Below are 13,936 nucleotides of genomic sequence, written 5' to 3'. Positions count from 1 at the left end.
TTCAACACAGTCAAAACTATTCCATTTATTAATCCTATTAGCTCAAAAAATAATTTGCATAACTTTTTACCAATATTGAAGGAACTTTAACTTTTGACCCCTGTACAAACTGAAACTGACCTTTGTCACCATTTTTGCTTTTTTTTACCCCATAACTCCTGAACATTCAGTTATAGATTGTCCAAACTATACCTTTTTGGAATTGTTATGATCAGACAAATAATGCAGTATAGTTTTCAAATTGAGCGGAGCATTTTTAATTTTGACCCCTGTGTAATTCTTCAATTGACCCCTACCTGGCTGCCTATTGAAAATTCAAGTGGCTAGTCGTTTTTTTTTCCGAGTAATATCTAAGGTGCAGTTTTGCCAAATTTGGTGCTTGTATCACCATTTGCAGGATTGTTTTAGTTATCTGCTGCACTACAACTGTGACTCTGGCATTAACTGTTCTCATCCAACCTCAACAACTACTGTACATTTGGAGTGAAAGCCTGGAAACTACTACAGGTGGATCAGGAAAAGGCTTGGATATCCTTTGGAGTAGCATAAATACATAGTTGACTTCAGTTAGTTGTAAGTGAAGAAGTCAATACTATTCTACCATTCAGTAACTGTCGACTGCAACACTGATATAGTCTGGGAATACACAGTAGTTATAAAAATAGATCAGGATACATTGTTGCATGCAAATAATTATTTTCTTAGACATTCTTAATTAAAGCAGAAGGCCCCGTCCTTCACAGCAAAAATGTGAGTGTTAAAGTCTCAAACATTTCAGAGTTGATTTTAACTCCTAAAGTGTTATAATAACATGTGGTATTGAGCCTGGCAAAGTGTTGTAGTTGCTTCTCAGAGTTGATATCAGTGTTGGTTCAACTCTGCACAGTTATTTCTCTCTCTAAAATGTAATTTTAACAGTGTTGAGGAGCTGAGTCTTCAATAGCGGTGCTACAATAATGCTGTTGCCTTGCAGCAAGAAGGTTGTAGGTTCACATCCAACTTGATTCCCATTGTCAGTGATGAAACTATTTCCAAACAGTGTTAAAGCACACAGCTTGGAGTTCATTTTTTAAAACTCTGGCAGAGTGTTAACTCTTGGACGGTGTTAATTTAATGCTCAAATGCAGAGCAATATAAAGGGTTAAAATCAAATCTGTTAAAGTTGTTTTAACACTGGCCTTTTTGCTGTGTTCCAAATGCATACGGATGTTTGAGTGAAACACAGAGGGTGAAATGAATGCAGACATTTTGGAGGGAAAAGACAAAACTAACAAAAACAGCAAATACATATTGCACATACAAAAAACAAAAACAAAAATGCAGATGCAGACTAAAAGTTCTGCACAACCACAACTACGTAAGAAGAACAAGCTGCTGCATCTATCACATTATCCTACAAGAAAAACAATATGCTCCATCACACCGGCCCTCTGAACACACCACAGATACTGTGCAAAGAATGGCTGTGGGCTACACACCGCCATCCCATAATATGTCAGAATGATGATTGATATGAGAACAGAACTGCTGTTGACTGCAGCCATCACACATTGATAATTATTGATTTTGGTACTGCAGCGTCTGCTTGTGGCTCAGAGGGAAAAGTCCGACGAGTGGAATAAAACGCCGCGCGCGGTGCGCTCGCCGCCGAACAGACGCACAATGAGGGGCGGGGCACCCTCAGCCAGCTGAGAGCTTCCACTTAGTCACAACACGCACTCGGACAGTCGCTGTTTCCCTGCTGCACAGTTTGCACAGGTGTCCCGCAGGGATCCTTCAAGGTTTCCTGTTGTTTGTTGCACACTACAAAAATAGTTACAAAAATAAAATGATGACGGCCACGCAGCCAGTATTGACAGGCGGACATTCGCGGGAATCTGTGACCTCAGCAGCGTCCTGCAGCTTCCTCTTCCACAGCACAGGAGAGACAACTCCAACACCAAACACGAGTGATGTACCGGCTCAGCAGTATTACAGTCCTCATCAAAGGCCACCACATCCAACAGAGTCCCTTCATCACGAAGAAAAACCTCGATTGGTTTCTTAAAGGTTAAACTATGCGGCCGGTGTAAGTGTATAATAGATTAAATAGAAGAGGTTTTCAATGCCATTTGTTCTGTATTAATAAGAATAATAGCTGATATATTTATTCATTTACAAAATCCTATGCACAATTTACATAAAGCAGTTTTTTGTGACTAATTTAGTAAATACTTCAATAATTGGCACATTTCTCACTGCTAACAGAGATATCACAGCGCACTGTGAGCTAACGCTACGTTAAGAATCATATAGCTACCGCTGAGGCGTCAGCGCCTCACTTCCGTCCTCACACTTTGCACACAATACTAATTACTTTGCAAAATACGAGTAAGCAAGATATTTGATGGCATTCCATTTCGTTTAATGAGGAGAAACAGTAGATGTGGTCAACGCTCTAAGAAATGAAATGTTGAATTTAATTGATAAAGTTAAGGTAACTTTTTCCACATAATTTGTCAATTAATGCAACATAATATTGGGATTTAAGTAATAATGTTTCAATTGATTTAATTATGTCAATGACAATGTTGTTTTGCACTTAATTAACAATGTTATGTGGAAAAAGTTACCTTAACTTTATCAATTAAATTCAACATTTTATGCCTAAGAGTGTATGTTTCATTTCTAAGAGTGTTGCTCCTGAGGTGGGCAGATGCAAGATGTGATCAGAATTAACCATCAGAAGCAACGGAACAATGATGAGGAGAAGAATGGTGATCTGTCTGTGTGACGCGAGCAACAAAAATAGGAAAGAGGCACAGGATCTTGTCTGCACAGTGCGACCATCATGATTAAAATCAGTCAGTGCGCCTCACACCACCGTGCTGATGCCGCTGTGCTTGGGTTTGGTGCTGCCAGGGGCCTGGGAGGGAGCCGACGGTGGGCCGTGGTGGTGGGGGCCGTGTGTCGGGTGAGCAGGGTGTCCCCCGTGGCTGTGCTGTGAGTGAGAGTGAGGTGGGTAAGGCGGCTGTGGGATGTGAGAGGGCGGCGGGAGGTACTGGTGCGGAGGGTGCTGCAAGTGGGCCGGCGGGTGGTAATGGTGGTGGTGGTGGTACGGCGGAGGGTTCTGTGACAAGTGGCAGAACTGGGCGTGGTGGGGGTGCATGGGGACCGGCGTGTCTGTCTCCACCCGCACCGCGTGGTGCAGGTTGGCGGTGTGCTGCGTGTGGGAGATGAGCGTGGGGTGTGTGGGCTGTGGGGTGGGGCTAGGGGATTTCACCCGCTTGGTCCCAAATAGAGATCCCAGGAGTGATGACGAGTTGGTCAGCGACTGTCCGCTGTGGCGTGATGAGCAGTCTCGGCTGGACGGAATTCTCCGCCGCATGTGAGGACTGCTGATGATGGACCCCTGCAAGAGAGATGAGCGTCAGACCACAGCACAGAAACACAGTGTGCATCCTAAACCCCGAGAATCTGAAGGCATGCTTGCTGTGGCGCTTTTCAAATTTCATCAGTGTTTCTGTGGCAATCACAGGCCTGTTAATTTCCTCAGACAGCAGCACCAACTGCACCAGCAGCTGCAGCTGTGCTCACATAGAACATGAGGGACTGCACTGCCTGGAGGAAACGAGTCTCCATTTCCTTTTCGGCATGACTTCATTTGTTTCTGAGCCCATGCTAACATCTTGTCTTAAAACATTTGGAGACTGAATTTGACAGAGTTCGCAATATCTGCTCAATTATGAGCAAACGACCTCTAAATCCTCACATGTGCTGTGTGACTACAGATGCTTTACTTTCTGATGCTGTTAGATCTGTTTTCCACCTTTATTGTGGCGTATCAGACATCTAAAATGGCAAATATAAAATACACGAAAATTCATGAATAATCACAAGAATTAATACAGAAAATTCTGAAAAAATGGAAGCTGCCAGAATAATTCTATTTAAAAAAAAAGACAGTAAAATATGTAAAACCTTTACATAGAGTATAAAACTGCTGTAATTTGCAAAATCATTAAGGAAAATGGGGTACCCATATGGAAAAGAAATATAAAAAACTTACAAGAAGTTACATCAATTCCAGTAATACATCTTTATGTTTGACATGTGTTGTGCTTATAAGTCTCAGTTTGATATTACACATATCTACTAAGGATTCTGTATGTGGAATTACTGTCATATATTGTTCCCAATTTATATAAGTTACATATTGTACAAATTTACTAAGGATCTTATATCTGGTTTGACTGTCACATGCATTACTTACAACTTCCAGATAGAACAGATACAAACTTTATAAAATTTATGTATATCTTTTCCATATGGGTAAACTTGAGCTGGGGACATTCTGCTGGGGGAGCAAGCACACTAATTGTTTGCACCTACATCCTGTCACATGGTGTGAGTTAATCTGACATGTAATCAACTGCAGAATCAAGTTCATCTTACTGATATGTCGTCGACTCAATTGTAAACAGCACGATTTTCACAGAACTCCTCATACGTATTAACGTGCTTTATACAGATACAGTAATAATATATTAACATGGCAATATGATGTACAATTAATTATATTTTCAGAGTAGTTCTCATTGTGTGACAGCGCAGTGGCACAAACAGTAAGCATGCTTGCTGCTCATGCAAAATATGCCCTTTATAGCTGGATTTGGGTGGGTGTCGTGCCAAACACTCTGTGGTGGCATAAAGCAAATGGGATTCAATGTGCAAAGAGTGCATTTAAATTCTACAGAAATCATTCATTATTCATACAGAAATCACAACAGCTTTATACTGTAAAATGTACAGATTGTTCTGTAAAAGTATTTACATGCTTTTACTGTTTTTTTTTTTTACAGTTATTTTGACAACTATAGCTGCTAGCATTTGTTAACCCGGAAAAACACAGTTCTTTATTTAAATGTATTTTTTATAGTGCATGTAACCACAGCAACAAACTAAAACACATTTATATATTATTAAAACCCAATTCTATGTTATGAAATACAAAAGTAAAATTCTTCTTTTCATTATAAATGATTTAATAAATTGATTCTTGTTTAATTTGGGCAATGTTTATTAATCAGTGCATACATGCAAATGTCTTAAGTATTCAAGTTGAAATTGGGTGGAGCTACAGCACAAAGTGGGAAAAGTCAGTTACACTCATACCAATTTTAGGACCCCTTCACACATAACACAAAAGATGCAGAAACCGGAAGAAAATCCGCAAACCAAAAACAAAACAGGGAACGGCGAAACATTCCACCTGCTGTCGGGAGGAACGCATGGTTGGACAGGCGTGCAGGGTACCGCGGTGACGGTTTTGTGCACGCTCATGTCTGTGCACACGAATACAGTGCGAGCACGTGGAAAGTAGCGCACACAGTAGTGAAGCAAAAATATTCATAAAACACCACAATTTATAATACTTAATTCCTGTTATGAATAGCGGAGTTAGCCTCCGCCTAGACGTACACCAGGAAGTAATGAAATGACGTGGATTAATTTTCTTCCTTTCAAGTTTTACATGAATTACCTGATGCTCTCCTCTCATGAAGAGCCGGCTCTCATGTCATGAACGCATCAGCCAGCATGATGTGTCCAGCGTGCAGTGTTCCGCTGGTACCATGTTGCAAATGTGATATGTGTTTTAATTATTACAATGTGGGGAAATCCCACCGTGACACGTGCCTTGTGGTGATTCTCAGCATGGCATGATATTCACCAGCGTTGCGGTGCACTGACACGGCAGTCGGCTGAAGCAATATGTTTCAATTTAGTGCCACGTGAGGACAGCAAGCTGACGTCCATGCTTCACGCTGTCATTATGCAATGTCATATTCTACCAGCCACTGCAGGTGTTCCTCATCTGTGGCTTGCAAGGACGGATATCTGAACAGTTGCAGGTCGCAGGGAGACACGCCCCCCCTTTGTCTGCGGATGTTGCTGCTGTGGGGCAAAGAAATAAAAAACACATACCATAAAACAACACCCCAATTTTTAATATTTAAGACCTCTTATCAAGCCAACAATACAAGTATGAACCTTCTGTTCCTCTGTAGATGACCCATGGTCATAGATGTAAAGTCATGAAATGACATGAATGAAGCAGTGCACACTTATCATGTCCACATCTGCTGGCCCCAGGTGGCCCCGCGCACATGTCCACTGCCCGGTGCACATGTCCAGCAAGCGGCGCGCCGATGGAGAGACACGCGTCATGTGGGCCATAGCTCACATGGGTGATGTGACATTCAGCCCGCCAGCTGAGTGTACACATGATCAGATGGTTCTTTTCACATGGAGCAGCCTGCTGGTGTGCGCACTGACCAGCTGCTCCAGCCCGTGGCAAAAGCAATATATGTTTTTTATGTATTTCCATGTGAGGTCAGCAGGCACACGCACGCGTCTCACGGCGTAGCATTATAAAGTCATGTCCTTCAAAACATGGTACATGTTCTCAGCTGTAACCCACGGGTCCAGAGATCTCAACAGCTGCTGCTGTTTGGGGCCATGCCCCCCTGTTTGAGCAGCGGACAGAAAAAAATGTTACTCTCCGTTTCTGTGTTCTGTGATCCTTTGTTTTAGTTATTTGTTATGTAATTGTGTATGTAGGTATTGTAGTAATTATTTATATACCTGTCCTGGCTGTGGTCTCTATGTTTTTAATGTAACACATCATGTGCACTGAGCCGTCATTTCCAGCTGTCAGTGTGTGGCTGAGTTGCGATTAGCTGAGCAGCGCCTTGCTGTGCTGTGATCATAACTGTACATACATAAAAATTTCATGCAAGTGTGCCTCCCCCCGTCCGCATGCCACATGTGTTGCGTGGGGGGGGGGGCGGGGGTGTGACACACGTGATGCACATGCACGCCACATGTGTTCAGTGGGGAGCCGACACTCTGGCATGCCACGTGTGTTGCTTGGCAACACCACACTCGTGGGGCATTTAGACACTTTTCACAGACAGCTCGAATGTGGTCACCTGCTATCTACTATCGTGCAAGGTGCACAAATAGCTCCGCCTTTTCTAAGTGCCCAGCGAGCCGACACCTGCCGAGAGAGGGGTTGAACGGGCACTCGCAGGGCATTCACTGTCTTTCGGCCGCTTGTGTGCATGAATGGTTGTGGTGACAACTGTACAAGGCGTTTGAGGTGGCTCAGATTTTTCACAAGTGGCATGCAATTCTTCCTTCGTGTGCCAGTTGGCTTCAGTCATGTTATGTGTGAAGGAGCCCTTAACATTGGCATGAGCAAAAGTTTCTTGAGTGCAGCCGGACTCCTGGCCATCATGGATTGACCTGTGCTCAGTTTGTGACAAACAAGTGCAGGCTTGGTGCAACTTGCAAAACAATTTTCACACAGAGTACAGAAGGAGAAAATAGATGATATTAAAAGTTTAGGATGAGTCCACATAGAGTTAGATGGGGTCTGCCCCAGGCTGTTGTAAGCTGAGCACAGGCTAGACTGAGATGGGTGGTGTGCCTACTCTGGAGGACGCTGCACCAGTTGAGAGTTGTTAACCCCCAAAACATGAATCAGCTGCAAATCATGAATTATCCACAAACCGTGAACTGCAAAACGTGAATACTGAAAAATATCTTCCGCAACATGAATGCAGGTCTCACAAAACATAAATTTGGTGTATGTGCTTTGCTGAGGAACCAATGGTGCGAAGCTATCTGTGGGATTATGACTGTGTGCACCACAAGGCTTTGCGGCATCCCTCGACTCGCACACACGACCTTGACACTTGCACGAATTTGATCCCCGCACTCGAGTGCGTGGTAGGTGGGTGAACAATCCAACACTTGGTGAATTCTGCTTCATGATGATAGGAAGAGCCGACATCAATGGATCAAAAAGTGACGTAGCTATGAACGCTTGGCAGCCACAGGCCAGTTATCGCTGTGGTAACTTTTCTGACACCTACAACTTAAAACTCAAAAAGTCAGAAGGATCGTGAGGCCCCACTTTTACGGTCTGTATTCATACTGACAGTCAAGATCAAGCAAGGTTTTGCCCTTCTGCTCCACGGGAGATTTCTGTCCTCCCTGAGTTTGCCTTTGGACACTTGTGTTACTGTTTGACAGGTGCACCACCTCAGTCAAAGTCTCCACCTGCTGCTGTCCCTGGAGTGGGTCACGCCCAGTGGGGCTGGACGCTTGACACGAGAAACAAGAGCCCACTCAGGGCTCGCATCCCCCCTCCCCCCATCCCCAAAAAATATATATTTTTGCAGAGATAGGGTTTGTGATCAAGATTTCCTGAAGCAATTGATCTGTAAACTGAAATCCATAAATTAGTTAAACTGAAAGAAAATATATAATGATGATATTCATGTTTTGTGACTTATGTTTTGCGAGACCTCCGTTCATATTTTGTGGGTTATTTTATTCACGGTTTGCAGAAAGATTATTAACGGTTTACGGATAATTCATGATTTGCAGCAGATTCAGATTTTGGGGGTCAACAGAGTTGCTTGGGAAAATCAGCTAAGGTGCACAGAGATGTACACTACCGGTGAAATGTTTGAACACAAGTGTATCCAAACATTTCACCAGTAGTGTATGTTGGCCTGTTATGGTGAGAAACTGTGCCAAACATGGCCAGGTGTGAGAGTACCTTTCATGCTCAACAAACTGATGTTTCGAACTTATCTAACTTTTGAACTACCATATTTTCAGAAGTATAAGCTGCATTTTATTTATTTATTTATTTATTTATTTATTATAATCATTATTATTATTGATATAAGACTTTCCCAGGAATCAAAAAACTAAACAAAATAAAAGATTAAATGGCAATAATAAAATTTCACTACAGTAATTCACAAAAATACCAAATTAAAGAGCTGATAATACAGAAAACAGGTGCAACTTGTGTTATAGTGCAGTTTTAAGACATGAAGCAGGTATTTCAAAGCACTGCATAACATCCAAACCTCTTTAATCTGAAAACAAAACATCCAGTGATGATTCCATATCTCCATAATGAAACATTTCAAGGCGTATTTACACTCATAAATCATTGGTCAGTGTGTTTGATTGAAAGGGAATTAAATGAGAAGCACAGCTTATTCACATTGTTCTGCTGTAATAGAAATATACAGCATGACTTATATTCAATGATAATGAATGAAGTGTCCTCAGTGGAGGTGACCTGCAGGCTGTTTGGGATGAAGTAAAGGCATCTGCTCTGTTACCGTAACTGTTGTGTGGCAGCAGTACACTGCTGGCTGAGGACAAAGTGTAAAAATAAAAAGAAGACTCCATGCAGAATTCACCACGTGATTTCTGCATGGGACCCAGTGAAACAAAACAGTCGATCACTTCAAACTGAGGGCATGCACAGAGCAAATCCAAATAAAGGACAAATTCAGGAACTCTTCCCCGGGGAGGAGGAGCGTTGCTACGAGTGGTTAGCCATCGTGTCATGCTGTATTCATGAAAGGGTTAATGTCAAGTGTCATTCCTTTGCAGCCTTTCCATGCGTAGTGACGGAGGTGATAACATAGAAAACAAATTTTAAAAAACCCATGAAACTACATAAAAACACACACACACACACACACACACACACACACACACACACACACACACACACACACACACACACACACACACACACACACACACACACACACACACACACACACACACACACACACACACACACACACACAAAACATGCATTTAAAGGCAGGCAGCTGCTTCCTACTTACTTCCATATTGCTGTCTAGTGATCCTGCACTGCTGCGTCTCCCACGCTTGCCTGCCCAGAACATGTAACATGACAGATTAGACAGCTCTCCACACGCCTGGTAAACACGAGGAGGTGCACATAACCCTGCTGTCTACTGCGGGGGTCTAGCACCTTAACACAACCAAGGCCAGCTAAGAGCAGGCTGCCACTCAACAACAGAAAATCAGAGGGAGGTGGACTAAAGGTTGGATGAGAAGCAAAGTTTCTACTGTTACAAGGACATCAGGTGCTGGGACTGCAAGAGTTTGGACATCAGAAGTCTGCACAGCTGGAGGCTTCAGCCAGTGCTGCTTTCCCACCCCATTTCTAACTCATTCTTTAATCCACATATAAAGGAAGAAGCACCACAGGCATATGACACAACTGAATTACAAACCACAATGACTCCCACACTGGGCAGGGTCAGCCAAAAACACAACAGCAGCTTGGAATAATTGGTGAAAAGTTACGGAAGCATATTGCATTCACTGGATTAAAAAAAATAGACCGCTGATCTCACAATTACGAAATCAGGATCTCATAATTATGAGATCAGGATCTCACAATTATGAGAAAAGATATAATATTTTTAAAAAATTAGACCGCTGACCTCATAATTACGAGCTCAGATCTCACAATTACGAGAAAAGATCTCATAATTAAAAAAAATTAGACCGCTGATCTCACAATTACGAGATCAGGATCTCATAATTAAAAAAAAAATTAGACCGCTGATCTCACAATTACGAGATCAGGATCTCATAATTACAAGATCAGGATCTCACAATTACGAGAAAAGATCTCATAATTAAAAAAAATTAGACTGCTGATCTCATAATTATGAGATCAGGATCTCACAATTACGAGAAAAGATATATTTTTAAAAAATTAGACCGCTGACCTCATAATTACGAGATCAGATCTCACAATTACGAGAAAAGATCTCATAATTAAAAAAAATTAGACCGCTGATCTCACAATTACAAGATCAGGATCTCATAATTACAAGATCAGGATCTCACAATTACGAGAAAAGATCTCATAATTAAAAAAAATGAGACTGCTGATCTCATAATTACGAGATCAGGATCTCACAATTATGAGAAAAGATCTCATAATTAAAAAAAATTAGACTGCTGATCTCATTACGAGATCAGGATCTCACAATTATGAGAAAAGATCTCATAATTAAAAAAATTAGACTGCTGATCTCATAATTACAAGATCAGAATCTCACAATTATGAGAAAAGATCTCAGAATTAAAAAAAAATTAGACTGCTGATCTCATAATTACAAGATCAGGATCTCACAATTATGAGAAAAGATCTCATAATTAAAAAAAATTAGACTGCTGATCTCATAATTACAAGATCAGTGGTCTATTTTTTTGTTTTTGTTTTTTTAGCCAGTGAAGGCAACATGTTTTTGTAAAAAGTCAATCCAATGATGGAGAAAAAAACCCCCAAAACACACCACCTGGCCGGTCTGATGGTGTCAGGTCTTGAAGGTGGAGTTTATAAGATTAATTCAGACAGAAAACAACAACAACATGTAAAGTCCAATGCAAAAATGCAGGTGTTAAATTAATATGTGACGTACATCAGAATGAAATTATATTAACAGGAGCCTAATAATGACCATTATTATCATTTACGGGTGTTCTCTGGAGGCTAGTTTTACTTTGCATAGAAGCTGATACCCTATAGGCTCACCAAAGGCAGGCCAATAACTAACTTTATTTTGTGCTTGTTTCTTTCAGAATAAATCTCTCCATGTGTAACAGGTAGACCAAAACAGACACACATATCAGACACTGTGAGTCTGTGCGGGACGTCACTGCTATGCACAAAGGATGCACAGTGCTTGAAAACGCTCATAAACAAATAAAGGCAGTCTCCTGTTTAGGACATACTGTATGGTTCTTGTTTTGTTCATATTATTTTGACAGGCTGGTGGATGGTTGCAGTGCATGCTGGGTGGAACTGTGTGCAGAGTTCTCAGGTGGAGTGCATCGTGATCAACGGTTTGTTGGAGTGCCATGGATGGAGCCGGAGTTGAATGTCTGAACTAGGAGGTTGTTTCCTTTTTCTTTTCATCGCAAGCACATGAACACAGTTATGTCTCAGAGTTTGTGCGCAATGAAACGCAAGGTGCATGCTTCAAATGAATGTATGCCTGATCAGAAGACAACAGAAGGGGTCATGGCAAGAAATCATTGAAAAGAAAGTCACGTCTGGAATTGAGAAAATTCTCATTTACAATGACAGTGGTGGATCCGTGGAACAGTCTGCTGGAGGACACAGTAACAGCATCGAGTGTAACCAGTTTGGAAAACTGCTAAAGGTAGTTGGACCACCAGGATAGTATAGAAGAGTCCAATACTGGTGTAGCTACTAAGTACCAGAGGTGGGAGTAAGTCACTGTCAAGTCATTCTCAAGTCATGAATCAGCAAGTCCCAAGTCAAGTTTTAAGTCAGCTGTCAAACACTTGGTGGTCATTATGACTTGAGACATGACTTGGGACTTGCTGATTCATGACTTGAGAGTGACTTGATGGTGACTGGTGACTTACTCCCGCCTTTGCTAAGCACCATGCCATCACTTGCCGTGACTCTGGTAGGATAAGGTGCACGGCTGGAGGAATGCAGAGTTTGAATTCCCCTGTAGTTGTTGTGAAAGTGTAGGGACATGGACCCACAACAGGGGGCGCAAATGAACGGACAATGGAATAAGCCAAAAAATAACAATTTAATGTTGTGAATGTGCACAACAGAGCAACAGACAACACAATTGAGATCAACAGTCAAATTAGTCACAGTGATGTGTGGGCAGGCTCGAGGATAGAATACGCCCGTCCAGAAAAGAGCCAGATCCCACACGCCTTCCACTTCCACCGGACCTGAAGCAACCCTGGAGCCACCAAGCGCTGGGTCCCCAGGTGGCCACTGCCTCCGGCTGTCAGATCGGGTACTGCTGGGAGGAAGAACAGACAGGTGATGGTGGGTGTGTGAACACCCAGCAAACAGTTCAGTACAATGGTGGAAAGCACCTCCACCTCTTAATCACAATGTTCCAGAATTACGTGCAGATCCTGTCGGTAGACTTAGTAGTCCTTAACCGAGGAGCGGAGTACGCCAACTCCCCAAACACACGACTACTCCTTATGTACAAACAGGTTTGTCTGCAAAAGCAATGTTACACACAGAAGCAAATACATTACTACTGTTGTTTACACAGGCTGAGCGGTTTACCTGATCGGTAGACGATTTCTCGGCAGTGAGGTGAAGATGCTGCCCGGCTCTTATGGAGATGTGATTGATGATGATGAGTGACAGCTGGTGTTGTTGATGGGTGACAGCTGCCACTCCCGGTTGCTCCAGCGCCCTCTCGTGCCTGAAGCCCGCACTTCAGGCAGGGCGCCCTCTGGTGGTGGGCCAGCAGTGCCTCCTCTTCAGCGGCCCACACAACAGTAGTCAAGCCAAGTGTCACTGGACAGAATATGTGCCATCTGCTCACAGATTGTGCCAACAAATGGCTTCTTTTCTACCTTCAGTGGCATCATAGTCTGTTTTTACAGCTTCTTCTGAAGTCAGGAACTACAGCCAAGTTGTGTACTACGACTTCTTTGGATGACATTCAGAATACTCTCATTGGCTGGTGACACCAATGCAATTCCTCCCAGCTGTTAGGGACTTGTCAGGAATCAACTCTCACATTCTATTCTGGTTATTTTCTGTGTACATATTTGCAGGTCCTCCATACAGATTGTGTTTCAACTCCTGCAAAACAGTCTGATCTCAAGGTCTGAAATGAACTCTGAGACACTGAGCAAATGGCACTCTGTGGGACTTAAGGTGAAGAATTCATTTGGAATTTATGATCCTGTGAGACTCTCCAGAATCCTGCAGTACTTTCCAGCAGCTTAGACCCCGTCATGTCTTGATGATTTAGCCCCAGCGCATGCCAACTGTATTAAAAACGCTGGTGTATGCCTAATAGGTTATGGGCAAGCTTTGTACAAGTTAAGAGCATGTTAAAGCATGCTGATATATGTCGTAATACGGCGAGTACGTCGAAAAAATTTGGGCATGCACAATATTTTCGATGTATGCCAGCATGTATCTCATACGTCCCGCATACAACCCCTGGCAATAATTATGGAATCACCGGCCTCGGAGGATGTTCATTCAGTTGTTTAATTTTGT

At 42.5% G+C, this 13,936-nt stretch overlaps 1 protein-coding gene across 1 annotated transcript in view; it reads right to left on the bottom strand.

The window, feature by feature from the left end:
* Positions 1 to 2,650: 2,650 nt before the first annotated feature.
* iqsec1b (IQ motif and Sec7 domain ArfGEF 1b) overlaps positions 2,651 to 13,936 on the bottom strand; it is a 741,654-nt gene continuing 730,368 nt past the window's right edge. Inside the window, 2 exon segments of the mRNA XM_034167371.1 lie at positions 2,651 to 3,391; positions 9,711 to 9,760. Coding sequence (XP_034023262.1) covers positions 2,855 to 3,391; positions 9,711 to 9,760 — 587 coding nt within the window. The 3' untranslated portion in view covers positions 2,651 to 2,854.

This window comes from Thalassophryne amazonica, chromosome 3, assembly GCF_902500255.1.
Source record: "Thalassophryne amazonica chromosome 3, fThaAma1.1, whole genome shotgun sequence".
Classification (NCBI taxonomy): domain Eukaryota; kingdom Metazoa; phylum Chordata; class Actinopteri; order Batrachoidiformes; family Batrachoididae; genus Thalassophryne; species Thalassophryne amazonica.
The sequence above is the reverse complement of the archived record's forward strand: the minus strand, read 5'-3'. Positions and strand labels throughout refer to the sequence as shown.